This window comes from Pantherophis guttatus, chromosome 4 (assembly GCF_059756535.1).
Source record: "Pantherophis guttatus breed Tessera chromosome 4, ASM5975653v1, whole genome shotgun sequence".
NCBI classification, from domain to species: domain Eukaryota; kingdom Metazoa; phylum Chordata; class Lepidosauria; order Squamata; family Colubridae; genus Pantherophis; species Pantherophis guttatus.
In genome coordinates, this window is record NC_142066.1 from 14,906,961 (window position 1) to 14,934,832 (window position 27,872).

The 27,872-nt window shown below is 46.3% G+C and overlaps 1 protein-coding gene across 2 annotated transcripts in view; it reads right to left on the reverse strand.

Moving 5' to 3' along the window:
* Positions 1 to 27,436, reverse strand: part of PLOD3 (procollagen-lysine,2-oxoglutarate 5-dioxygenase 3) — a 61,398-nt gene extending 33,962 nt beyond the window's left edge. The window contains exons 1-3 of one of the 2 annotated variants that reach the window (XM_034441844.3): positions 26,680 to 27,436; positions 1,334 to 1,425; positions 70 to 206 (exon numbers count right to left, since the gene is read on the reverse strand). In XM_034441844.3, coding sequence (XP_034297735.1) covers positions 70 to 206; positions 1,334 to 1,425; positions 26,680 to 26,788 — 338 coding nt within the window. In that variant the 5' untranslated portion in view covers positions 26,789 to 27,436. The remainder of the gene's footprint in view (positions 1 to 69; positions 207 to 1,333; positions 1,426 to 26,679) is intronic. The other variant, XM_087893845.1, reaches the window with a different exon arrangement.
* Between the last annotated feature and the right edge of the window lie 436 nt (positions 27,437 to 27,872).

Here is a 27,872-nt window from a genome sequence, read left to right on the forward strand (position 1 = left end):
GGCCAACAGGAGAACTTCACTTCGCACATGCACCACTTATGGATCCAGCCCGAGATTGATCAGCCTTACCTGTCCACAAACAAGACAATAAGATCCTCTTCATTTGCATATTTCTTCATTTCAGCCTTCAGCCATCGGACCTTCTGACCTCCGCCGACCGTCCGGGCAACATCACCTCCTTTCCAATCTTCACCGAGCCCTAAAGTCTTGGAGAAACATTAAGACAACTGTTGAGACAGATGAGGGAGGGGCTGCCACAAGGAAAGAGGGAGTCAACCTATTCTCCAAAGCACTTGAAGGCCGAAGAAGAAGCAATGGATGGAAACTAAACAAGGAGAAAACCAACCTAGAACTAAGGAGAAATTTCCTGACAGTTAAAACAATTAAGTAAGGGAACAAATTTCCTTCAGAAATTGTGGGTGCTCCCAACACTGGATATTTTTAAGGGACTGGATAACCCTTTGTCTGAAATAGTATAGGATCTCCTGCTTGAGCAAGAGGTTAGACTGGAGGACCTCCGAGGTCCCAATTCTGTTAGACAGCATTTTATTTTTTTAAAAAAAATCTTACTCTTCCAGTTTGAAATTCAGATGCTCCTGCCCAGGGACATGACAGGTTACACAACGGTTTCTCCTAAAATGCTGAATGTTCCACTCATCTACCAACCATTCTGTGCTTTGAGGTGGGCCCGGATGTTTCAGGACTACATCTTCCAGAATTCTCAGCCACTGTGGATCCTTAGGCTAGTTTTCTTTGACCTGTTCTCAGGGGTGGGCTGCTGAGGGTTTGCAGGGGTTCGGGAGAACCTTTAGCTAAGATTCTGTGCAGTTCGGAGAACCCCCAAATCCCACTCCTGGCTGGCCCTGCCCACCCTGTCCCGCCCCTCCCAGGAGTCCCCACATGGCCCGTTTTGGATGCAGATAAGTGCAGGGTGCACATGGAGGTTCTGGGAGGGCAAAAAATGGGCCTACCGGAGGTTCAGGAAGGCCGGAAACAGACCTGTTTCCAGCCTCCAGAGGGCCTCCGGAGCCTGGGGAGGCCGTTTTTGCCCTCCCAGAGGCTCAAGCAAAGCCTCCGGAGCCCGGGGAGGGCAAAAACACCCCCCCACCATGGTGCAGAAAGCTGACTAGGCCACGCCCACCCAACAACCAGGCAGAGAACCCCTTGCTAAATTTTTTGAAACCCATCCCTGCCTGTTCTCCAAAAGCTACCCTACATATTGCAAAATGGCAGCAAAAGCAGAGCTCAGATTAACCCTTCTGGTTGGCTATGTTCCCACCCCACTCCCTCCCTTTTCTTCCCCCCCCCCTCCAATAATATAGAAAGTACACACCTTGACGGTGTAGTTGAAATATTTTGTGGTTCGTAGAAAGCGCCGGTAGCCCTCTGTTGTCTCTGTGGCAGCAGTCAGGACCAAGAGCTTCCCTGCAAAACGCAGGGCAATGGAGGAATTAGACAAGGGAATTCAAAATGAGAAAACAAGAGAGGGAAATCAAAGCATTGTTTTTCAATCTATCCAGCGGTGGGTTCCACATATTCTTACTACTTGTCCGCCCTGTGCGTGCACACTTGCTTCCGCACATGCGCTTTGCTTGTGCGCGCAACTTCCATGCATGTGCCCGGCCTCAAAAACATGGCTAAATAGGATGGCATTACATCTGGGCAGGTCGCCGCTACCAGTTTCCCCGAACTGGTACAAACCGGCTGAATATCACCTCTGGATCTATCCATCTCTTCTTCTATCAAGCCCAGGAGGGCAGGTTTAGAAAAATTCCCCGAATATTTCAAATTCTTCACTGTTTAATGTGCAGGAAGCTAAAGGAAATTGTTTAATTGCTTTCTCTCCCTATCTGAAGATTTAAATTACTTGAAAAGGCTGAAGTTGAACTCAACGTGAACCGGAGAAATTCAAAAGTGCTCTTTTTCCTTTCAACCTCGTGAGGCAGATTCTTCCATCTCTGGGCTCAGATTCACCTAACATCCCGTATTTTTCCTTCCAAAAGCCGCGCTGAGTTCAGGTACACTGAGTTTGCAGAACGGGATACAGATAATCTTTGATTTACAACCAATGACCGTTTGAAGTTACAAGGGCGCGGGGGGGGGGGAGGAATGACTTATGGACGTTTTTCACACTTATGACCACTGCTGTGTAGAAAGTTAGCACCCACCCCTCTCCTAGAAGAATGAAATATTTTGAGAAATGTTAAAATGGCAGAATATTATGTTTCCTTGGATGAGAAAGGGAGAAACATGCTCTTAAGAGACAGAAAGCAGCCCCCACCCTCCTTAATAGTCCACAGCAGATATCAGCACTTAAGAGATAAAGAGATAGATAGCTCTATTCATAAACAAATACCCTCGCTCAGGATCCAAACAAGGACAAAGACATTAAGCCTTAATAGGAATTGCCCAACACCCTTTCAGAACATAAGCCCCTTCATTGCATCATCTCAGTTGCACCCCCTCCCCAGCAAACCTCAACCAACCTAGGAGCTCAGACAAACACTTAGGATTTGTTCTTTGCCTATAGAGCCAGCTATGATCCCCTACATGGCCCTATGGGAATCCGGCAACAGCCAATAGAATACATGTTCTTGCACAGGAACAGGAAGCTCAAGTGCAAAGAGCCCAAGAGAAGGTATAAAAACCCCTCACTCTCAACTCCATGTGGTCAGCTGCACCAGAACCACAAACCCGTGTGGTTCTGCTTCATCATTACGCCATCTTTCCAATCAGCCTCCAGCCTCCATTTTGTCTCCAGTGCCTTTCTCCCGGCTTGGAACTGAACCAGATGGATATTGCTTCCAACAGCATTTCTTCTCATGAAGCAGAACACATATGGTGCACATTTTTACAACCATTTAGATTACGAGTGGATGTTCGCCTCTGGGATGATCTAATTAGTTCCCAGCATTGTTGGTAGGCGTATAAAAAGGGAAGGGATTAAGGAGGCTTACACGCTAAACCAGTGTTTCTCAAACCTGGCTAGCTGGGGGAGTCCACCCATCTTAAAAGTTCCTAAAATGGAGAAACACTGGTCTAAGCTTTGAGCCATTTGTAAGAAATGTGGGGGGGGGGGTGCACCAGCAGCCTGCGGAGCTGGCAGCAGAGTCGGACAATGAGGACGCTGGGGAGGACTATGGGTTAGTTCTGGACTCTGGGGAAGGCTCGGACGAGGGCTCTACGTTGCAGGCAGAGATGGGGTCAGGGCCATCTGGGAGTTATGTGCTGATTCTGGAACCTCCAGAGTCTGTCATCAGCGAGGCAGAGGAATAGGGGGAGCCTGCCAGAAGGCAAGAACAGTTAAGACAAAAGGGGCGACTTGGGAGGAAGGCTTGGAGATGATTGGCCCCTCCCAAAAGACATAAAGGGGGAGCAAAGGGACATGAGCCTTTGCAGGAAGCAACTTTGTTCATTCTGGTCGGTTTAAATTCTGAAGCTCCATTTTGACTCCGTGTTGCCTTGGAAAGCTAATTACCAATTAGGTCTTTGGCAGCGTGTCAAGGGAGATAAAGGCGAGTGCTTATCAGCCTTATACCGAAGGACTGTGGCAGACTTCTGTCGGACTCTTTACAAACTATTTGTGACTCATTACGGGCTGTGAATGAACAGAATTCACAGCCGTTGAAATAAAAAGAGGGTTTGGGGACTAATCGTGTGCTTTTTACTGTCTCAGGAAGCCTAGGTCAGAACAAAATATGTGGTCCGAATCTTTTTTTTTTTTTTTAATTTGATTTATATGCCGCCCTTCTCCGGAGACTCAGGGCGGCTTACAATGCGTTAAGCAATAGCCTTCATACTTTTGTATATTTTATCCAAAGTCAGCTTATTGCCCCCACAAACTGGGTCCTCAATTTACCTACCTTAGAAAGGATGGAAGGCTGAGTCAACCTTGAGCCTGGTGAGATTCGAACTTACAGTAATTGCAGACAGCTGGTGTTAATCACAATGCTATCAGTCTGCTGAGCCACCAGGCCAGAATCTTGCTGTTGTTTAACCTGTTGCCTATTATTTCTTCATATATACAATGTCTGGCAGGTCAAATTGGGTTGCAAATAAATGTAGAAGTTTATAAATTTTGGGCCTCTTTTGCAAGGCGGGGGGAAGAATTATTATTGCTGCGTTATATTTGTCAATATTCAGCCAGGGAAGATTGCATGTGTTTTGGGGTTGTTTTTGTCCTTTTAATTCACTTTATGTAATGTTCTTATCTAGAATGGTATGATGGCTTAAGAGGTGGAGCTCTCACCTCACAATCAGGAGGCTGTGAGTTCGATCCTAGGTAGAGGTAGATATTTCTCTCTCTGGGCACAATGAGAATATATCTACTGAACAAAACTCCGCATTAGCAACAGGGAGGGCATCCGGCCATTAAACACTCCGCTAGCTCCATTCAGTTGCCCAGACTCCACCCCGCAAGGGATTATGGGGTCGTTAAAAGATGATGATGATGATGATGTAATGGTCTTATCTAGTTTTGTTTTTGTTCAATTCTTTTTCCTTTGGATTTTGTATTTTAATCCTTGGAATAAAATAAAAGAAAAAAAGAAAAAAGAAATGTGTGGTCCAAACTTTACTGTTGTTTAACTTGTTAACTGTTTTTTTCTCCATATATACTCGTGATGGCAAACCTGTGGCATGCGTAGCCAAATTGGTGGGCACACGAGTTCAGCTCCGGTGCGTGCTGATTTTTGGGCCTTCTGGGCCCATTGGAAGTAGGGAAACAGGCTCTTTCCTGCCTCCAGAGGGCCTCGGGAGGTGCTGGAGAAGGCCTGTTTCTCTCTCTCCCCAGGCTCCAGAGCCTTTCTAGGAGCTTGGGGAGGGCGAAAACAGCCTCCCCCCTCCCCCGGAGGCCCGCTGGAGACTGGAAACGGTCAGTTTGTCAACCTCCAGTGGGACTGGAAGGCCTGTTTTTTGCTCTTCCCCAGGCTCCAGAGCCTTTCTAGGAGCTTGGGGAGGAGGGTGAATACGGCCTTCCCCACCCCCCCACCCCGAGGCTGTTTTCCCCCTCCCCAGGCTCCTAGAAGACTCTGGAGCCTAGGGAGAGAGAAAAACGGGCCTACCGGGCCCACAACGCCATCGTGTGCCAGGAGCGGGAGGAGGGGGTCACGCACGTATGCATGGTGGTGGGGCACACAGAATTATGTGTGTGGACACATGTGCGTGTGACTCACCCACCCACCCCCGCGCTCCAGGCACACGATGGCAAAAAGATTAGCCATCACTGACATATACAATATATGATAGGTCCAGTATTTTACAGTATTGAATAAACAACGAACTGGATTCGCATAGACCCCTTCGGCTGACCGATTATAATAATTTCATATGACGGGTACTTGTTTTATCAACCTTTTTTTGCCCCAGAGGCAACCTTTCAAATTATGTTCAGGTCGCAGGGTATCACATATCCACAATGCGAAAAGTACAAGCCCTTCGCACAATGCAGTTCACTGTCCATCTTCACAATCTACCTCTTATGTAATTTACAATAACAACAATGTACCAGGTTGGCAGTTTAGCAGCGGCATGCAAAAAACTCCCACCAGTGTGAGTGTACGCTTTTACATAATCTGTAATTCTTTTTTAAGGGGGAAAGAAAAGTTTATTTTTTTTCCCCAATCACAATCACTCATTGGGATCCTAGCTTACCAGAGAACGCCAGGTGAGAACGGTTGTGCTAGACCAGGGGTGTCAAACTCAAAGGCTCGGATCCAGGCCGTGGGGTGCTTACATCTGGCCCGCTGGGCCGCCCTGGAAGTAGCGAAGGACCCCCCTCCTCCCTGAGCTCTGTTTTCGCTGGCGCAGGGCTATCAAAACAAACTAAAAATAAAACAAAAGGAGAAATCTTTCCCCTTTGGCATTTAAGGATGCAAGAAGAGACAGGAAAGGAGAAAGGGAAAGAGGAAAGACAAAAAGAAGGAAAGAGAGCAAGGAAGGAAAAAAGAAGAAAAGAGGCGAAGGAAGTAGAAAGGAGAATGAAGAGGGAAGGGAAGGGAAGGGAAGGAAGAGAAGAGAAGAGAAGAGAAGAGAAGAGAAGAGAAGAGAAGAGAAGAGAAGAGAAGAGAAGGAGGGAGAGAGGAAGGAAGGAAGGAAGTGTTCTGCCCCAGCTACAGATCCCAAAGAACGCAGCACACACAAAGTCCGTTCAAACCTTGGTTTACTAAATAAATCAGTCTTTTACAACAATGGTTGTTAATTAATTGCATTAACAGCCACCAAGAACTCAAAGAATAATAACTGAAAGCTTACTATGGTTGACAGAATGCCCAGAAGCAATTTGCAGGAAGCTGATAAGATAAGCAAGACAAGACACGAGGGTATGTGAATGAAGTTGTTCCCTGCAAATTGCTTCAGTCGGCGTTCCTCCTTAAATAGACTAAGGGAATGGCCAATTAGCCCCAAGCCCTATTCTCGAGGAGACCTCCTCCTGAGGAGCCACTCCTGCCTTTTGGCAGCTCTGCGCGCCCGTACATCGAGAAGAGGCTCCTCCTCTTCGTCCTCTTCACTTAAGAGAGCTTCTGGAGGTTCTGAAGGCCCTGGCTGAATCCCCGCCTCTGGCACCACATCTTCTCCAGCCTCCTCATTGTCCAACTCGAGTGCCAGCTGCACAGGCTGCTGGCGCAGCACCACACCAGCCTCCTCACTGTCTGAATCGGCTACTAGCTGCACAGGCTGCGTACAGGCCACAACAGGAAGGAAGGAAGGAAGATTATAATGAAAGTGAGGGAGGGTATCAGGGAAGTCCTGCCTTAGCACTTGGCCACCACAGGGGCCTCCCATTCTCCGACACGAGTGCTGTTGAGCTGACCACGTCCACCATGGCCACACCCACTCCTAGCCCTCCAGTGTCACACACAACCCTGATGCAGCCCTCAATGAAATGGAGTTTGACACCCCTGTGCTAGGCCCAAACTAAATAAACCCCTCTTCCTTACCACCGTCCTTAAACCCCGTTATTGTCATTTATATGTCGACAACAGGCAGTCCTCCACCATTTGTTTAGTGACCACTCAAAGTTACAATGGCACCGAAAAAAGCAACTTACGACCAGTCCTCGCACTTACAACCGTCATAGTGGCATCCCCATAGTCATGGGGTCAAAATCGGGCCACTGGGCAACTGGCACGTATTTAGGATGGTTGCAGAACCATAGGGTCATGTGATCCCCATCGGTGACATTCCCAGCTGGCTTCCAATAAACCAAATCAAAGGGGGATGATGGATTCACTGAACGACCACGTGATTCACTTAACAACGGCAGTGATTTCCTTAACAACCGTGGCAAAAAGGTGTGAACCACTTAATTGCCTTGCTTAGCAACGGAAATTCTGGTGTCGATTGTGGTTGCAACCTGAGGACTACCTAGGCTCAAACATTTTTTCATCATCATCCTCAACTCTGTCCCTCCTTTCTGCCCTGAAAGCAACATTTATTGATTCTTTAGAGTGACAACTCCCTTTTTACAACCCTCTAATCCAGTGGTGGGTTGCTCCTGGTTCGGTCCGGTTCTTGCGAACCGGTAGTAAAAGCGGCGGGAGGCTCTGCCCACCCACCCGGATGTCATAATGGACGATCTGTGCATGCGCAGAAATGCGCACACTCCCGTTGTGAAACGGTAGTAAAGGTAAGTAGAACCCACCCCGGCCCTGCTCTAATCCCTTAATTTGAGGTAAAATCGGCGCGACTGGATAGAGCTCAGCATTTACTGGCCGGATGCCCTTCCTGACGCCTATATGGAGTTCGCAGCAGATATTTTTTCTTTGCTCCCCAGACGAGAAACAGTTAAGGATCAGAACATGTTAAAAACACTCTGGAAATATTCTAGTATAAAATAATAAGTAACAGATAAAACCCACGTTAAAATCATAAATTTGGCATCGAATCTGACAGTTGTACATAAATGCTACCGCTACCTCATCACTGGAAGCTTTCAAGGAGAGACTGGACTGCCATCTGTCAGAAATGATGTAGGGCAGGGATGGCTAACCTTTTTGCCGTCACGTGCCAAAAGCGGGGGGAGCGCAGGGGGGGTCTCACACACGTGTGTCTACACCCATAATTCAATGCGCCACACCCGCCGCACATGCACATGCGACCCCCCCTCTCTGTGCAACCTCCGCTTTTGGCACACGATGGCACGGTGGGCCCAGTAGGCCCGTTTTTCGCCCTCTGCAAGTTCCAGAGGCTTTCTTGGAGCCTGGGGAGGGTGAAAATGGCCTCCCCCACACCCTGGAGGCCCTCTGGGGACCGGAAACGGCCCGTTTCCTGACTTCCAGTGGGCCCAGAAGGCCCAAAAATCAGCTGGCCGGCGCACGCATGTGCACTGGAGCTGAGCTAGGGCAACACTCGCGTGCCATAGGTTCGCCATCCCGGATGTAGGGCCTCCTGCTTGGGCAGGAGGTTGGACTAGATGACCTACAAGGTCCCTTCCAGTTCTGTTAATCTGTTAACAGAACTGCTGAGATTGAACTCTCAACCTTCTGAGTGGAAGGCGAGTGATTTTTTTGTCTTAAAAAAAAAAGAAAAAAAGCACTGGAACTTTGTATTATTTATCCATTTTCTTGGAGGACATTGCCCAGATATTTAAATATTGCAATCCAAGGTTAACATCTAACAGCCTAGAGCTGTAGAAGGGCCCATCAGAAGCTAAGGCCCAGAGACTTTCCTGCATTCTGCCAAGGTTTTAATGCCAACGTGGCTCGTCTCTGAGCAGATGGGCACAGATTTCCAGAAAGCTGGAAAGGTGGAAAATCCATAGGGAAATTCCAAGTCCTTTTGTGGTCTGCAAAAGCCACAAGTGGTACACTTGTTGACAATGTGTACGGCTTGATTCCTGTTCCCAATTAGGCCAATTTTATGTATTGGCACAATGCATTTAGAAGCAGTCCTCAGCTTATGGCCACAATTGATCCCAGAATTTCCGTCGCTAAGCGAGACATTTGTTAAGCGAGTTTTGCTCAGTTTTACGACCTTTCTTGCCGCAGTTGTTAAACGAATCGCTGCCATTGTTAAGTGAGTAACAGCTGTTAAGTGAATCTGGCTTCCTCATTGATTTTGCTCGTCAGAAGGCCGCCAAGATGATCACATGACACACACCCCGGTGTGTCACCGTCATAAATATGAGTCAATTGCCAAACATTTGAATTTTGATCATACGACCATGGGGATCCTGCAATGGTCGTTCAGTGGGGAAAAACAGTCACAAGTCACTTTTTTCGGTGCCATAACTTCGAACGGTCACGAAATGAACTGTTGTAACTCGAGAACTATCTGCAACAATCTGATGTTGCATTACAGGTAATCCTCAACCTACGACAACACGGAGCCCACAATTTATGTAAGTGAGACATTTGTTAAGGGAGTCTCGCCTTGTTTCACGACTTTTTTTTTTTGTTGCCACGTTCGTGAAGTGAATCGCTGCAGCTGATAAATTAGTAACCCGGTTGTTAAAAGAATCTGGCTTTCCCCATTGACTTTGTTTGTCAGAAGGTTGCAAAAGAAGATCACATGACCCCAGGACACTGCAACCGTCATAAATGTGAGCCAGTTGTTAAGCATCTGAATGTAAATCACATGACCATGGGGATCAGAGGTGGTATTCAGCCAGTTCAGACCGGTTCGCCCAAACCAGTAGCAGGAATCGCTGGTGGGCCCACCCACCCACCCACCGCAGCTCTATGCCATCCTATTTAGGCACGTTGAGGACGGGCGAACCAGTAGTAACATGTGAAATCCACCACTGAGGATGCTGCAAAAGTTGTAACTGTGAAAAATGGTCGCAAGTCACTTTTTTCAGTCCTGTTGTCACTTTGAACAGTCACTACCATGTTTTTCTAGAAAATAAGACCCTATCTTATATTTTTTTTCGAACCCTGAAATAAGCACTTGGCCTTATTTTTGGGGAGGTCTTATTATTTTGGGGTGCGTGGAGTGAGATGGGGTCCTCTTGCCATCTTACCTGATTTCTAGCTCTTTCTCCCTAACCCTAACCAGAGGAAATGGCGGGGACCAGCTGCGCATGCATTTAAATATTTTTGGGGGAGGGCTTATTTTCAGGGAACAGCTTATTTTCAGGGGAGGGCTTCTTTTCAAGGGAGGGCTTCTTTTCAGGGACGGCTTATTTTCGGGGGAGAGCTTATTTTCGGGGAGGGCCTATTTTCAGGGGACAGCTTATTTTCGGGGGAGGGCCTATTTTCAGCGGACGGCTTATTTTCGGGGAGAGCTTATTTTCAAGGGAGAGCCTATTTTCAGGGGACAGCTTATTTTCGGGGGAGGGCTTATTTTCAGCGGACGGCTTATTTTCGGGGAGAGCTTATTTTCAAAGGAGAGCCTATTTTCAGGGGAGAGCTTATTTTCGGGGGAAAGTTTATTTTGGGGGGAGGCTTATTTTGGGGGGAGGGCTTATTTTCAGGGGGCACCATATTTTCGGGGGAGGGCTTATTTTCAGGGGAGGGCTTATTTTCGGGGGCAGCCTATTTTCGGGGAGGCTTATTTTTGGGGGAGGGCTTATTTTCGGGGGGAGGACTTATTTTCAGGAAAACGCGGTAAATGAACTGTTGTTAAGTCGAGGGCTACCTGTATAGCATACATCGCAATCCTCTTGCTGCTCTTTTATCCTGGACGATCAGAGCCATCGGTGCTCCTTGGCTCAGTTCTGCATGTCTCCCTTTGGCTGTAAGCTTTAAAATGGCATTAAGGGAAGCTTCTGGCTAGAAATGTTGGCTTTATATTTTTTTGGTCTCTGAGAATGCCAGGCCACGGAGGGCTTCCGGGCCTTCGATAAGTCTTCCATGAATCTGGAATGCAACTTTGGGGAACAGCCAAGGCTGCTGCTTTGGCACACAACTGCTATTGCTGCTGGCACACAACTTTATTACAGCCGAAGGATGAAAAAAACAGACAGGCTTTGTGGAGGGAAGATACTAAGCTGGCAGGAGTAACCAATACCCTAGATCCGTGATGGCGAACCTGTGGCACGTGTAGCCATATCAATGGGTATGCGAGCTCAGCTCCGGAAGCTGGAGGATCTCTGGGGAGGGTAGGGAAGGCTGTTTTCGTCCTCCCCAGCCTCCTAGAGAGGCTCTGGAGCCAGGTAAGAGAGAAAAACGGGCCTACTAGGCCATTGCATGCTGGGAAGGGCGGGGTCACACATACATGCACGGGGGCAGGGCGCATAGAATTATGGGTGTGGGCACGCACGCGCCCAACCCCCCCCGACCCCCATTCTGGCACGCGATGGCAAAAAGTTAGCCATCACTAACTTTTAGTGCAGCATCACTGCCCTAGATGAAAGGCTCAAGATCCAAATGGATCTTGACAACTTGAATACTGCACCCTATGTAACAAAATGAAACTCAACTAGAGAAAAGTAAAGTCTTACACTTAGTACACATATAGACTGGATGAAACCAGGCTTAATAGCAGTAACTGTGAGAGGGAACTTGGAGTCTTAGTGGACAACCAGTCTTAATATGAGCCAGCAGTGTGCAGCGGCAGCCAAAAAAGCCAATGCAGTCCTAAATTGCATTAATAGAGGGATACAATCAAGATCGAGGGAGGTACTAATACCACTCTATAAAGCCCTAGTAAGATACCACCTAGAGTACTACATCCAGTTTTGGTCACCACACTATAAAAAAGATGTTGAGACTCTAGTAAAAGCGCAGAGAAGAGCAACCAGGATGATTAGGGGACTGGAGGCTAAAACATACGATGAACGGTTAGAGGAACTGGGCATGGCTAGTCTAGTGAAGAGAAGGACCAGGGGAGACATGATAGCATCCTTCCAATATTTGAGGGGTTATCAAAAAGAGGAGGGGGTCATGCTATTTTTCAAAACACCCGAAGGCCAGACAAGGAATAATGGATGGAAATTAAACAAGGAGAGATTCAACCTAGAAATAAGAAGTTTTCTGATATTGAGAGCAATCAACCAATGGAACAGCTTGCCTTCAGAAGTTGTGGGAGCTTCATCACTGGAGGCTTTCAAGAAGAGATTGAACTGCCATTTGTCAGAAATGGTATACCCTCCACCTGCTTGGGTCGAGGGTTGGACTAGATGACCTACAAGATCCCTTCCAACTCTGTTAAATCTGTTAAAGCCCACTTCAAGAAGCTCCATCCAGCTTTTTCATCCCATTCCAATAACCTATTTGTACCTCCTGTAGTGACAGATGATCTGACACCTAGAAAACGTTTTAGATTACAAGTCCTACAAATCACGTGTTATGGACTGTTCTTGCAGCAGCTGATAGGGCCTGAAATTCAGAATACAGGTAGTCCTCGATTTACAACAGTTCATTTAGTGACCATTCAAAGTTACAACGGCATTGGAAAAAGTGACTTCTGACCGTTTTTCACACTTACGACCTTCATAGCATCCCCACGGTCAGTTGATCAAAATTCAGATGCTTGGCAACTGGTTCATACTTATGACCATTGAAATAGTAAAAGACATAAGGCTCACTAAATTGCACAACTCCCTGGAGCATCTCAATCTTCAAACCTCAGAACCCTATATAAATTCATTCACTCATTGAGTCATTTTGTCATCCACCCCAGAAGCATTGCTGCCTTCGCTGAAGTTTCTGGAAACCAAATATGAAGTCGGTCTCCATTTTATTTCCAGCACCTTTCTCCTGGTTTGGAACCGAATCAGATTTTGCTTCCCCCAAATAGTACCATTTTCATCTTCAAAATTAGCCTCTGGTTTTAAAAATACACCCTTCCATTGCCCTATTTTTGCTTTTGCAGATAAAAAAAAAAAGTTATCACTGCATTGGGAAACTGAAGGATCTTTGGTTTTGTTAAGGGGCGGATTTGTGGTTGTCGAGAATGAATCGCAGTAGACCAGAGAAGCTACTCCAAACACATCAAAACAATTTCTGGGCACCAACAAGTTGCTCCTTGACAGCCAACCCATTACCAAGTTTCTTTGGCAAACTTTTTAAGCCACTGTTTTTTTCTCTCTTGGAAATGTTTTGAGACTTTTGTCTGTGGAAGAGAATTCCAGAACCAACAATAACATTGTACAATTCTCCCGGAGGAATGCAGAATTTAGTAGCGGGATTAAAGTGAGAAAAAGCTAAGAAGGTCCCATTCGGTGCTCAAGAACCTTAAGAAGCAAGGAAATGGATCATGAACAAAACTAAGGGAAGGTGGAAGTGTGAAAACAAATGAGATGTTGTTATACAAGTGTTACTTTACCGACAGAAGACAATATTTGTAGCTCTGGGTTAAACTAGGGCAGGGATGGCTAACCTTTTTGCCGTCGCGTGCCAAAAGTGGGGGTCGCGCAGGGGCTCGTGCGCGTGCATGCCCACACCCAAAATTCAATGCGCCCTGCCCCCCCACGACCCTCCCGCGATCCCCCACTTTTAGCATGTGATGGCCCGGTGGGCCCGTTTTTCGCCCTTCCCAGGCTCCAGAAACTTGTTTGGAGTCTGGGGAGGGCAAAAACAGCCTTCCCCACTCATCCAGAGGCCCTCCGGGGGCCAGAAACAGCCTGTTTCCTGATTTCTGGTGGGCCCGGAAGGCCCGAAAATCAGGTGGCCAGCACGCGCATGCACTCGGGAGCTGAGCTAGGGCAATGCTCACATGCCCACAGATATGGTTCCGCGTGCCACCTGTGGCATATGTGCCATTGGTTCACCATCAGGGAACTATGGGGTCCTTCATCCTCTCTGAGCCTGGTGGTTTTATTGCAGACATTTCACTACCAAACTACCTAACATCATCAGTGCGGTCTGCAAGAAAACCAACAAGCTGAGAGAACAGCGAGGATCTCACAAAGGGGCTGCCAGCTGCGCTGGCCATTGGCGGGCCACAACACTTGGCCAATAAAGAATTCTATTCTATTCTTAGGTGCACAGATCCCATGGTCTAATGGGGCATTGTGGGTAACCCAAACCAGTTTGAATTTTTAAGCCCATCAGTTTAAAAATGTTTTTCCTTGAGTCACCATCAGGGTGGATTTGATTTAAATCGAGATGATTTAAATCACAATTTAAATCATGATTTAAATCACTACTAAAAAGGCTTGATTTAAATCAACTCGATTTAAATCATAATTTTTAAAGAGCAACTGTCATCTCTGCTACTCCTTTGACCCACTGTTGACTCACCGATAGTCCCAGTGTTGCAGAATATACAGCCTCATGCTACATAACTAAGCTCCATTTCATGCTGAGTAAACTAATTTATGTATCTTAAATAGAGAACTATCTTACAATAGATTTTTACCCCAAGTTTTTTATTAAAATAAATTCAATAAAAATAAAAAAAATCTGATTTAAATCAAAAAATTCCGATTTTTTTGATTTTTTTTAAAAAATCATTGATTTTTATCCACCCTGGTCACCATCGGCTCCTGGTGGACTTCATGGTGTTGTGGTCTGCCAGCAGCCTGTGGAGCTGGCAGCGAAGTCAGACAGTGAAGAGGCTGGGGAGGAACATGGGCCAGTCCTGGAGTCTGGGGAAGGCCCGGATGAGGGCTGTGCATCAGAGGCAGAGATGTGGCCAGGACCATCTGGGAGTGATGTGCAGACTCCGGAGCCCCCAGAGTCAGACAACAGAGAGGCAGAGGAACAGGAAGAACCTGTTCCTAGTGCACGCATGCGCAGAGCTGCCAAAAGGCAAGATCAGCTAAAGCAAAAGGGACGACTCGGGAGTAAAGCCAGGAGATGATTGGCCCTTCCCATAAGGCTTAAAAGAGAAACAAAGGCACTTGGGGCCTTTTGCAGGAAAGCAACGTTGCTAACTCTGTTTCCAGTCGGCGTCTCTTGTTTGTTTCTGAACTTCGTGGGGCTTTGCCAGGTAAGGCCTTTGGCAGAGTGTCAAAGAAGATAAAGGTTGGTGATTATCCCGAAGGACTTCTTCCGAAGGACTTGTTATGCAACTAATTGGGACTCAGCTGGGAATGAACGTAATCCTCAGCTGTTACAATAAAACAGATTTATTTGGGACTAATTGTGTCTTGTAATGACTCACTAAGCCTAGGTCGCAACACATGGAGGCATCTCTAGGGTTTTTCTAGAAACCGTCAAGAGGTTCTCTACCACCGAGAATTCTTTCAACTTCCCAAAGCCTACAACTCTGCAACTGCTCTGCAGCTCAAGTACTGACCAGTCCCACCCTGGAGATCAGCTTCAAGATCAGCTAAGGTCAGCTTGGTGCTTCCACAGAACTGGACAACCTCGCTTTAAGCTGTCCTCCAGCCAAACAGATATTTGTTTCAAGCTGGAATGTAGCCTACGTGGTGGTGGAAATTGCTGTTTTTCTCCAGAGCCAGGACAGCTGTCTTCTTCAGACAATCAACTCCCTCTTGCAAACACAAGCAGCTTTCACAAAAAGGAAGTTGCCAGTCCTTTTTAGCCTATTGAGTCATGTCAGTAAAAAATAATTATGCGAAGGGGAAGGGGGAGGGAAGGACAGAAGGAGAAGACATTCGGCGACTGGGAATGCAAAGCGGAGAACTGTCCGCTTTTAAACCTGCTTTGGCCAGTCCGGCGTGCAATTCGCATGATTCCCCCAATGAGGAGTTGTATTCAAATGTTAAGAACAGCTCAAGGAAGCACGGAGACAGACAGGATTGGAAACAGATGAGCGGCAAAACCGAAGCATGCTACTTTCCATTAGCGTTCGCTAATCAAAACCATTCGGTATAGCTCCCCTCACTCCTGTCAAAAAAAAGAACGTCGGATTGAAGAGCATAGGCCGAGAGAAATTATTAAAAAAGGGCACGAGAGAAATTATAAAAAAGTGGCAATCTATTTGAGGGGTTGGTTTTCAGGCGGCAAACCAACATGATCTAGGCAGGGATGGGTGTCAAACCAGGGGTGAAATCCAGCAGGTTCGGACAGCTTCGGGAGAAACGGTAGGGGAAATTTTGAGTAGTTCGGAGAACCGGCAAATGCCACCTCTGGCTGGTTGGATGGCCGCAGAGGGGGGTGGGTGGGAATGGAGATTTTTGCAATATCCTTCTACCAGATGTGGGGTGGGAATGGAGATTTTTGCAATACCCTTCTACCAGAAGTAGGGAGGGAATGGGGATTTTGCAGTATCCTTCCCCTGGAGGGGGGTGGGAATGGAGATTTTGCAATATCCTTCTACCAGACGTGGGGTGGGAATGGAGACTTTTGCAATATCCTTCTACCAGACGTGGGGTGGGAATGGAGATTTTTGCAATACCCTTTTACCAGAAGTAGGGAGGGAATGGAGATTTTGCAGTATCCTTCCCCTGGAGTAGGGTGGGAATGGAGATTTTTGCAATATCCTTCTACCAAACGTGGGGTGGGAATGGAGATTTTTGCAATATTCTTCTACCAGACGTGGGGTGGGAATGGAGATTTTTGCAATATCCTTCTACCAAACGTGGGGTGGGAATGGAGATTTTTGCAATATCCTTCTATGAGACGTGGGGTGGGAATGGAGATTTTTGCAATATCCTTCTACCAGATGTGGGGTGGGAATCAGGGTGGATAAAAATCAATGATTTTTTTTAAAAAAATCAAAAAAATCAGATTTTTAAAATTTAAATCGGATTTTTTTGATTTAAATCGGATTTTTTTGATTTTTATCGAATTTATTTTAATAAAAAACTTTTGGGGTAAAAATCTATCATAAGATAGTTTTCTATTTAAGATACAGAAATAATTTAGTTTATTCAGCATGAAATGGAGCTTAGTTATGTAGCATGAGGCTGTATATTCTGCAACACTGGGAGTATCGGTGAGTCAACAGTGGGTCAAAGGAGTAGCAGAGATGACAGTTGCTCTTTAAAAATTATGATTTAAATCGAGTTGATTTAAATCAAGCCTTTTTACTGGTGATTTAAATCATGATTTAAATTGTGATTTAAATCAACTCGATTTAAATCAAATCCACCCAGGTGGGAATGGAGATTTTTGCAATATCCTTCTACCAGAAGTGGGGTGGGAATGGGGATTTTGCAGTATCTTTCTACCAGAAGTGGGGTGGGAATGGAGATTTCGCAGTATCCTTCCCCTTGCCACGCCCACTAAGCCACTCCCACCAAGCCACACCACGCCCATCAAACCACTCCCACAGAACCAGTAGTAAAAAAAATTGAATTTTACTACTGCCGCGCACGCATGCACAGGGGAGCGGGGTGCCCATATTAGTCTTGTTTCAGCACTTAATAATCCTCCTGGTGGCCCTGGCCGTTGTAACGTCAAAAGGTCATTAAACAAACTGTGGTAAGTCTACCTGCAGTTTCCAAAATGGAGAAAAAGATTTATGTTGCAATCAGAGAGATGTAGAACTGGAAACAACAATTTCTAACCCCTTCTTTTGTCCTTTTTAAGACCCCATCCCATCTTTTTTTTTTTTTTTTTTTTTGGCAAGGATGCAAGAGAGGATTCGGAGATCCTAAAAACAGAGAAAATGAGGATGGGTGGGCTCAAACCTCATCGCAGCTCGTACTTTCTACTTTCAATTCACACCGTCAGCCAAAGTCGGGAAAGATACCAATTGGGATCTAAAAAGCTCTCCTTTCATCTCAAAAGTAATCATCAGTTCAGCCAAAGGCAGGGTTCAAAGAAATGATAATTTCCTAAGTAGCATATGCAAAGCTGGAAGGCATTATAAAACAAACCCCAGACAAAAAAATTCATCAGGGTAAGCCAAAACTTTCTATTTTTTTCCTTCATTCTTTCTGGACATCCTAGCTCAGTGTTTCTCAACCTTCGCAATGTTTATTTTATTTATTTATTTATTTTGTCGCATTTCTATGCTGCCCAACTCCCAAGGCACTCTGGGCGGCTTACAACAGAGAATAAAACAATGCAACAATATCCCATACAAAAGTTAAAAGAAGACATTAAAACATTAAAACACATACATTCCAATTTGTGGCCGGGTCTCGCAAGATCACTATAACGAGATCAACGGCCCCAGGCCTGCCGGAAGAGCCAGGTTTTCACCGCTTTCCGGAAGGCCAATAGGGTGGGGGCGGTCCGGACTTCAGGAGGTAACTGGTTCCAGAGAGCCGGGGCAGCCACAGAGAAGGCCCTCCCCCGCGGGCCCGCCAGCCGACATTGTTTAGCTGACAGGACCCGGAGGAGACCGACTCTGTGGGATCTTACCAGTCGCTGGGAGCTATGTGGTAGAAGGCGGTCTTGAAGACAGCCTGGTCCTGAGCCATGTAGGGCTTTAAAGGTAATAACCAACACCTTGAATTGTGCCCGGAGACCGATAGGGAGCCAGTGCAACTCGCGGAGAATTGGTGTAATGTGGATGTATCTAGGGGCACCCACTATAACTCGCGCCACATGTTAAGACGTATGGACTTCAATTCCCAGAATCCCCCAACCAACTATTCTGACTTAGGCTTCCTTAGAAAGTAAACAGCACAAACTTAGTCCTGGCAAACCTCTTTAATTCAAACGGCTGTGAATTACTGTCATTCCCAGTCTGAAAGGCTTCTCAAACAGTCTATCAGGGGAGTGTTTACAAACACCCACCTTATCTCCCTTGGAATGCTGCCAGAGAATTAATTGCCAAACGGACCAGCAGATGAAATTTGAAGTGGAAATTTGGTTTAATTATGCAAATAACTGAAATTAAGAGACAAAATTGAAATGTTAAAAAGCGTGATGGGGAGTTTGAAAAAAATACGTTGTAAGTGATGAAATAAAATAATTAATTGAAGCTAGAATAAGAAATTAGGAATTAAGGGCAGATAGTGATATTGCTTATTATGTAATAAGAAGAGATCAAGATAAGATGTGGAACGTCAATCAAGTTAAAGGGTTTCAATGTAAGAATTGAATAAGATGAAGCACATTGTTTAGAGCTAAAAAGCGTGATTGGGATTTTGAGAAACATACTTAATAAATGGAAAAATAAGATAATTAATTGAAGTAATGCTAAGAAATTAAGATTTGAAGGGCGGATGGTGATATTGTTTATATATTATGTATTAGGAAGATATTAAGATAAAATAAAAAAGTAGGGAAAAAGAATATTTCGGCAGAAATTGAAATATGTAAATTGTATTTGGAAAAAACAAAAAAGATTGGAACAGATTATAAAAATTAATATATAACTGTGTTACAAATTGTATAAGATGTGACCCGGTCAATACTCTGCTCATAAAATATGTATGTGAAAGAAAAAATTAATACAACTTGTTTCAAAAAAAAAAAAAAAAGAACTAATTCCCACACGCAGGGCAAGGCCAAACTTAGCACAGAGTCAAAGCTTTTCCAGAGCTTTTACCGACCAGATGAACTAATTGCTTCCTGCAAAAGCTCATGTCCCGTTCGCATCTCTTTTATGTCTTATGGGAGGAGCCAATCATCTCCAAGCCTTACTGCCAAGTCGACCCTGTTTTCTTAATTGTTCCTGTCTTCTGGCAGCTCTGCACATGGGCACACTGGGAACAGGCTCACGCTGTTCTTCTACCTCGCTGATGTCAGACTCCGGAGACTCTGAAGGCAGCAAAGAACTACCAAATGGCCTTGGCCCCCTTTCTGCCTCCGACTCGGAGCCCTCATCCGAGCCTTCCCCAGACTCCAGGACTGGCCCACGTTCCTCTCCAACCTCTTCACTGTCCGACTCTGCTGCCAGCTCTGCTGGTCGCTGGCGGGCCACAACACCAACAAAGCTGGCTGGGGAATTCTGGGAGTTGAAGCCCACACATTTAAAATTGGCCAAGGTTTGAGAACTAATGTTCTAGTTCAAGGGTGTCAAACTCAATTTCATTGAGGGCCACATCAGGGTTGTGTTTTAACCTAGGGGGGACAGGTGAATGTGGCCAGAGTGGCGTAGCCAGCTCAACGTCACTCATGTCAGGGGCGCCTGTGGCGGCCGAAGAGCTCTGACAGTGAAAACGGAGCTCGGGAGGGCCACACGCGGCCGTCCCAAGCTCCGTTTCCACTGGAGAGGCACCATGGGCCGGTCCTTTGCTGTTTCCAAGGTGGCCCTGTGGCCCAGATCTAAGCACCCCGCAGGCCGGATCCAGCTCGCGGGCCTTGAGTTTGACCCCTCTAGTCTAGTTGGTCAATATTAGATTACGACATTCCTGGGTTTTTTTTGTTTTTTTAAAGCCATGAAATACTAGAGTTCTGGGAACTTTTATTTATGAAATTTGGTAAATTTTGTCTTTCTTTACCGACACTTCTATCAAGTTTAGTTTCAGGAGATTGAGAATTGTGTTCCGTTATTCATGCAGTACTATGATGGCCAATTGGGGCCCCAGAAGACCAAACTATAACTGAAGTAGTCCTCAACTTACAACGATTCTGTTAGTTTCAAAGTTACAACAGCACTGAAAAAAGTGACTTAGTACGACCATTCTTCCCAGTGATGACCTTTGCAACATCCCCACCAGTGGTGGGTTGCTCCCGATTCTGTCTGGTTAGATAGAACCGGTAGTAAAACCGGCAGGAGGCTCCGCCCACCTGCCACCACATCATCAATGGTCATCTGCACATGCGCAGAAGCAAGCAAGCGCTCCTGCTGTGAACCAGTAATAAAGGTAAGTAGAACCCACTCCTGATCCAGTGGTGAAATGTAAAATTTGTTACTACCGGTTCTGTGGGCGTGATTTGGTGTGGGGGGGTGTTAATATGACTGAGTGGGCGTGGCCAACTTTTTTTTTCTTTTAAAACCATTTTTTTCTCTTCAGCTGAAGAGGTTGTAAAAAAAATGCTTTTAAAGCCTCTGACGATCCCAGCTGATTTGCCTGATCGGCAGAGGCTTTTTTCTTTTTTTTTAAAGCCTCTGACGATCCCAGCTGACTTGCCTGATCGGCAGAGGCTTTTTTCTTTTTTTTTAAAGCCTCTGACGATCCCAGCTGACTTGCCTGATCGGCAGAGGCTTTTTTCTTTTTTTTTAAAGCCTCTGACGATCCCAGCTGACTTGCCTGATCGGCAGAGGCTTTTTTCTTTTTTTTAAAAGCCTCTGACGATCCCAACTGACTTGCCTGATCGGCAGAGGCTTTTTTCTTTTTTTAAAAAGCCTCTGACGATCCCAGCTGATTTGCCTGATCGGCAGAGGCTTTTTTCTTTTTTCTTTAAAGCCTCTGACGATCCCAGCTGACTTGCCTGATCGGCAGAGGCTTTTTTCTTTTTTTAAAAAGCCTCTGACGATCCCAGCTGATTTGCCTGATCGGCAGAGGCTTTTTTCTTTTTTCTTTAAAGCATCTGACGATCCCAGCTGACTTGCCTGATCGGCAGAGGCTTTTTTCTTTTTTTAAAAAGCCTCTGACGATCACAGCTGATTTGCCTGATCGGCAGAGGCTTTTTTCTTTTTTCTTTAAAGCCTCTGACGATCCCAGCTGACTTGCCTGATCGGCAGAGGCTTTTTTCTTTTTTTTAAAAGCCTCTGACGATCCCAGCTGACTTGCCTGATCGGCAGAGGCTTTTTTCTTTTTTCTTTTAAAGCCTCTGACGATCCCAGCTGAGCCGCACAATCATCAGAGGCTTTTTTTTTTTTTTTACTTTTAAAAGCATTTTTTCGGCCAAAGAGGTTATAGAAAAAATGCTTTTTAAAATAAATTAAAAAGCCTCTGATGATTGCGCAGCTCAGCTGGGCAATGAGGCTGGGAGGGCAGGGATTTTTGCTACCGGTTCTCCGAACCACCCGCCTCCATCGCTACCGGATCGGGCGTTCCGGTCCGAACCGGGAGCATTTCACCCTTGCCCTGATCCCCACGGTCATGTGATCAAAATTCAGATACTTGGCAACTGGTTCACATTTATGACCGTGACGGGGGTCTCAGGGCATGTGATCCCCTTTTGCGACTCTCTGACAAGCAAAGTGAAAGTCAGATTCACTTAACAACCATGTAATAACTGTGTAATCCTGCTAAGTTTCCAGAAACACTAGCTCGAACTTCATTTCAATTAAAATCTGACCCTAAAAGTCAACCTTAAGTCTTTCAAAAAAAACCAGATACGGATTGGATTTCTGCTCCAACTGAGCAATCAGAGTTATGTTCCAATTCACAGTGCCAAAACTCTGCCCCCCTCCCCACACACACAACAGCTGTACTATTTTAACCCAAACACCCTTCTCGATTTACTAACTGGTTTGACTTGTTCCTTTCTCCATCCCTTTTCTCAAATGAACCATCGTATCTCTGTGATGGCTGCTAACTTGCCGTGCCATTTAGAAGCTCATCTTCCTGCTCAGCATGGCTAACTTTGCAAAATCCAAAATTCATTTTAACTTCACATTGAAGCGGGATTTTCCAAGATCAGGTCATTAAGAAAATCCATCGGTGACTGACACTTTGTAGAGATAATGACAGCTAGAAAGTGGATCCTCCATAGTCAGGAGCAGTATTACCTCTAAATCTCATTTCTACACTGACGCAAGAAAAACCAAAATGCACAGGTGGAGCATAGGTGGTACCTCACTCAATAGTAGTAACTGTGAGAGGGATCTTGGAGTCTTTAGTAGGCAACAGGGTGGATAAAAATCAATGATTTTTTTTAAAAAATCAAAAAAATCAGATTTTTTTTTTATTTAAATCGGATTTTTTTTTTTATCGAATTTATTTTAATAAAAAACTTTTGGGGTAAAAATCTATCGTAAGATAGTTTTCTATTTAAGATACAGAAATAATTTAGTTTATTCAACATGAAATGGAGCTTAGTTATGTAGCATGAGGCTGTATATTCTGCAACACTGGGACTATCGGTGAGTCAACAGTGGGTCACAGGAGTAGCAGAGATGACAGTTGCTCTTTAAAAATTATGATTTAAATCGAGTTGATTTAAACCAATCCTTTTTACTAGTGATTTAAATCATGATTTAAATTGTGATTTAAATCAACTCGATTTAAATTAAATCCACCCTGGTGGACAATCATTTAAATAGGAACCAGCCATGTGTAGCAGCTGCCAAAAAAGCCAACACAGATCTGGGCTGCATAAACAGAGGGATAGAATCAAGATCACTGGAAGTGTTAATACCACTTTATAATGCCTTGGTAAGGCCACACTTGGAATACTGCATCCAGTTTTGGCCGCCACGATGTAAAAAAGACGTTGAGACTCTAGAAAGACTGCAGAGAAGAGCAACAAAGATGATTAGGGGGACTGGGGGCTAAAACAAATGAAGAACGATTGCTGGAACTGGGTATGTCTAGTTTAATGAAAAGAAGGACCAGGGGTGACATGATAGCAGTCTTCCAATATCTCAGGGGTTGCCACAAAGAAGAGGGAGTCAAGCTATTCTCCAAAGCACCTGAGGGCAGGACAAGAAGCAATGGGTGGAAACTAATAAAGGAGAGAAGCAACCTAGAACTAAGAAGAAATTTCCTGACAGTTAGAACAATTAAATCAGTGGAACAACTTGCCTCCAGAAGTTGTGAATGCTCCAACACTGGAAGTTTTTAAGAAGATGTTGGATAACCATTTGTCTGAAGTGGTGTACGGTTTCCTGCCTAAGCAGGGGGTTGGAGTAGAAGACCTCCGAGGTCCTTTCCAATTCTGATATTCTATTCTATTCTATTCTATTCTATTCTATTCTATTCTATTCTATTCTATTCTATTTTATTCTATCCTATTCTATCCTATTCCAGTGGTCCCCAACCCCCGGTCCGCGGACCGGTGCCGGGCCGTGGAGTACCTGGCACCGGGCCGCGCAGCGGCCGGGGGACATGAACGCTGCAGCGCAAAGGCTCCTGGGCCGTGCGCAAAAGCTCCTGGGCCGTGCGCAAAAGCTCCTGGGCCGTGCGCAAAGGCTCCAGGGAAGAGAGCCCCGCGCAGGTACGCACGTGTGGCCCAAAGCCCCCACCCCTGCGCGCGCTCAGCGGGCCACGGTAAAATTATCAAAGGCTGATTGGTCCGCGGCGATAAAAAGGTTGGGGACCACTGTCCTATTCTATCCTATCCCATTCCATTCTACTCTAAGTATTCTATTCTATTCTATTCTACTCTACTCTATTATTCTACTCTACTCTATAACTCTACTCTACCCTACCCTACCCTACTCTATTTCCATTCCTATTCCTATTCCTATTCCTATTCCTATTCCTATTCCTATTCCTATTCCTATTCCTATTCCTATTCCTATTCTTATTCCTATTCTATTCCAGTCATTTGATTCCTTCAGAACCTATTGGAGGTTTCTCAGAAAGTCCCATTAGATGTCTGCCACCGTCTTCCTTTTACTTCTGCTGCTCCCAAATTTTTTTTCTCTTAATAGCAGATGAAAGCCACATGCCTCAGCAAACGCCACAAATGCACCTCTTACCGTCATTTTCCTCTCTGCCAACTCAAACACGTCCAGTCGGCTACAATGTTTATCCTGGCTTCTGAATCTGCCCACTACAGGTCACCAGGGTGGATAAAAATCAATGATTTTTTAAAAAAAATCAAAAAAAAAATCAGATTTTTTTGTTTTAAATAGGATTTTTTTTTTATTTTTATCGAATTTATTTTAATAAAAAACTTTTGGGGTAAAAATCTATCGTAAGATAGTTTTCTATTTAAGATACAGAAATAATTTAGTTTATTCAGCATGAAATGGAGCTTAGTTATGTAGCAGGAGGCTGTATATTCTGCAACACTGGGACTATCGGTGAGTCAACAGTGGGTCAAAGGAGTAGCAGAGAATTATGATTTAAATCCAGTTGATTTAAATCAAGCCTTTTTACTAGTGATTTAAATCATGATTTAAATTGTGATTTAAATCAACCCGATTTAAATCAAATCCACCCTGCAGGTCGCCCTCGACTTACGACCACAATTGATCCCCAAATGTCTGGTGTTAAGGGAGTTTTCAGCCCATCTTACGACCTTGCTTGCCCCCCTCCCCCTCCGTTGTTAAGTGAATCGCTGATGTCGCTAAGCTAGCCGCAAGGCTGCGAAGTGACTCTGGCTTTCCCCATTGACTTTGTTTGTCAGAAGGTCTCAAATGACTATGGGGACACAGCCACGGTCATAAGTATGAACCAGTTGCCAAAGCCTCTGAGTTTTGATGACACGATCGTGGGGATGTTGCAAAGGTCGTAACTGGGAGGGAAATGGCCATAAGTCACTGTTTTCAGCACCGTTGAAGGCCCTCTCAACCTTAAGCTGCCCAAATTGTCCAGCTTCATCCAAAGAGGAGGTGAGCTTTCTACAGCAGGGGTGTCAAACTGGATTTCTTCAAGGGCCAGATCAGCATTGTAGTTCTCCGCGGGCCGGCCGGGAGGTGGAGGTGGGATTCATCCGGTTCGCACCGGTTCAGACGAACTGGTTGCGGCCGCCCACCCAGCCCCAGCTGCATATCGTGCTATTTAGGCACATTTTTGAGGCCGGGCACATGCATGGAAAGTACGCGAGCGAGCAAAGCGCATGTGCGGGGGCATGTGTGGACAGCGCATGCGTGAAGTGAGCGTGCGCACGGCGAACTGGTAGTAAAGGTAAGTGAAACCCACCTCTGGGTGGGGGCACGGAACAGACACCTCCTGCCAGCCAAAACTAACCCGCGCCCCCCCCACACAGCAGAGTGTTGCAGGAGGCTGTCCAGGCCGAAAACGGGGCGCACGGGGCCCTCGCGCGGCCCCCTCAGTACCCCATTTTGGCTTCCAGAGGCATCGCAAACCGGTCGTTTGCTATTTCCAGGCCCTGCGGGCCAGATTTAAGCACCCCGCAGGCCAAATCCAGCCCGCGAGCCTTCGAATTTGACACCCCTTTTCTACAGCGACCAATTCACGTGTAACTTCCAGACAGAGGCAACCTGGTGCCCTCCCAGACACATCGGCCCCTTAATTCCCAGAAGTCCCCTCTCCCCAAACGACAATGTTAGGGAGGATTCTGGGAATGAGAAAAGCGTTACAGGTAGTCCTCGGTTTACCACAGCCCGTTTAGCGACCGTTTGGAGTTACGACAAACACTGGGAAAAAAGTGACTTTTCACACTTACGACCGATGCATTCCCCATGATCATGCGATCAAAATCCGGACACTCGACTCCCGACTCATATTTACAACAGCGGCGGCAATGTCCCGTAGGGGTCATGCGATCCCCCCCCCTTTTGCGACCTTCTAACAAGCAAAGTCAAGGGGGGGGGAACGGATTCACTTAACAACCGTGTTTACTCACTGAACGACTGGGGTGATTCACTGAAAAACTCAACCAATTTCTCACTTTAGCCACCTAAATTTTGAGCTCAAGTTGCCCTCCTCAATTGAGGACTAACCTTGTCTATTTAGAAAGCTCCTGGATCAGCGATCTTTCTCCCCACCCCACCCCCCCATCCTAGGGATGGCTTACGATCTCTCCTTCCCTGCCCCCCCGATCTCTCTTTTCTTTTCACTTTTCAAAGTTACAGCAAAGTGATCAGGTAGACTCCGATAAGGAACGCGGAGGCAGACTCGATCCCGGGCTTGGCGTTCTCTCCTCGGTCCGCAACCGCTAGACTGATGGGGACCCATTCCTGGGAGTGAAACCGATTATTCTGCCACTGCGGAGCCAAAGCGGTGGCTCGTGTGAACGGGCTCTTTGTAAGCCCCGATTTCCTTAACTGATCCTTCAGCGATTTCTCCGGTTCCAAAGCCAAGGGATTCCGTGCACGCAACCCTTCTCCTTCCCCCTTTCTCCCTCCTGCCCTCCCCCCCATCCAAGGTACCGGGGACCGGTCGCTTCTACCCTCCCCTCCCGCGCCCCCCACACAGCCTGATCCCTGCCCGATCCTCAGCGCTGCGCCCTTCTTTACCGGGATCCACGCTTTCCCGCTTGCCTTCGCTGCCCGCAGAGACGCCCACCGCCGCCAGGGCGGCCAGCGCCAGGGCGGCGCGCAAGGTCAGGATCGCTCGCAGCTCCATGAGCTCAGAAGCACCGAGCGCCGAGAAGCGACTGGAAGTGTGTCGGGGGGGGGTCCCGCCCGGGTTTGGCTCGCTCTCGCGAGCGGTCGAGCTTTGGGAAAGGGATCTCAAGCTCCTCCCGATCGCAAAGCCAATCGCTGGGCGGGGATCCACCTCTAAAAGGGGTAGGCTTAGCCCTGCGTTGGAATGGGGTGGATGGGTGGGGGTATCCTATCCTCCTTCCCCCCCCCCAAAAAAAATACGTGCAAACCTCCGTTCTACCTCCCCGCCTAAGGGGAGATCAAAGGGGAAACAAACGTTCCAAAGCCTAAGGGGAGATCAAAGGGAAATCAACGTTCCAAAAGGGAAAGTCCTTTTTCCCTTTCTCCTGCGCGCGCGTTCCATTCTTGATTTTGACGCCTCTCTTCTTTTTTCTCAATGGGGAATTCGACGCCTGGACATCCAACCAATCGGAACCTCGCGAGAGGGTTCGGCCAACCAGAACAGGGGATGGGGGGGGGGAACTTTCCCCCCCCCCCAAAAAAAACCCTTCCCTCGGCAAGCCAATGAAGAGTCTGGAAAGTTCGGGAGAGCCGAAGAAAGGGGCGGGAGGGAGAGAGAAGAAAGAAAGAAAGAAAGAAAGAAAGAAAGAAAGAAAGAAAGAAAGAAAGAAAGAAAGAAAGAAAGAAAGAAAGAGGGAGGGAGGGAGGGAGGGAGGGAGGGAGGGAGGGAGGGAGGGAGAGAGGGAGGGAGGGAGGGAGAGAGAGAGAGAGAAAGGAAGGAAGGAAGGAAGGAAGGAAGGAGAGAGAGAGAGAGAGAGAGAGAGAGGGAGAAAGAAAAAGAAAGAGGGAGGGAGGGAGAAAGAAAGAAAAAAGAAAGAAAAGAAAGAAAGAAAGAGAAAGAAAGAAAGAAAGAAAGAAAGAAAGAAAGAAAGGGAAAGGAGCTGGAAAAGATCTGTGTTTGAGGAGTTTGGTCGTGGGGATATAGGGTTACGGGGCATTTCCACGCGTGGCAACTCCCTCCGGCTGGGGGGAGATGCTTAGACCCAGTCCAGACCCCGGTTATTAATAATCTTTAATGTTTAATTCTTTAATGTTTAATATCC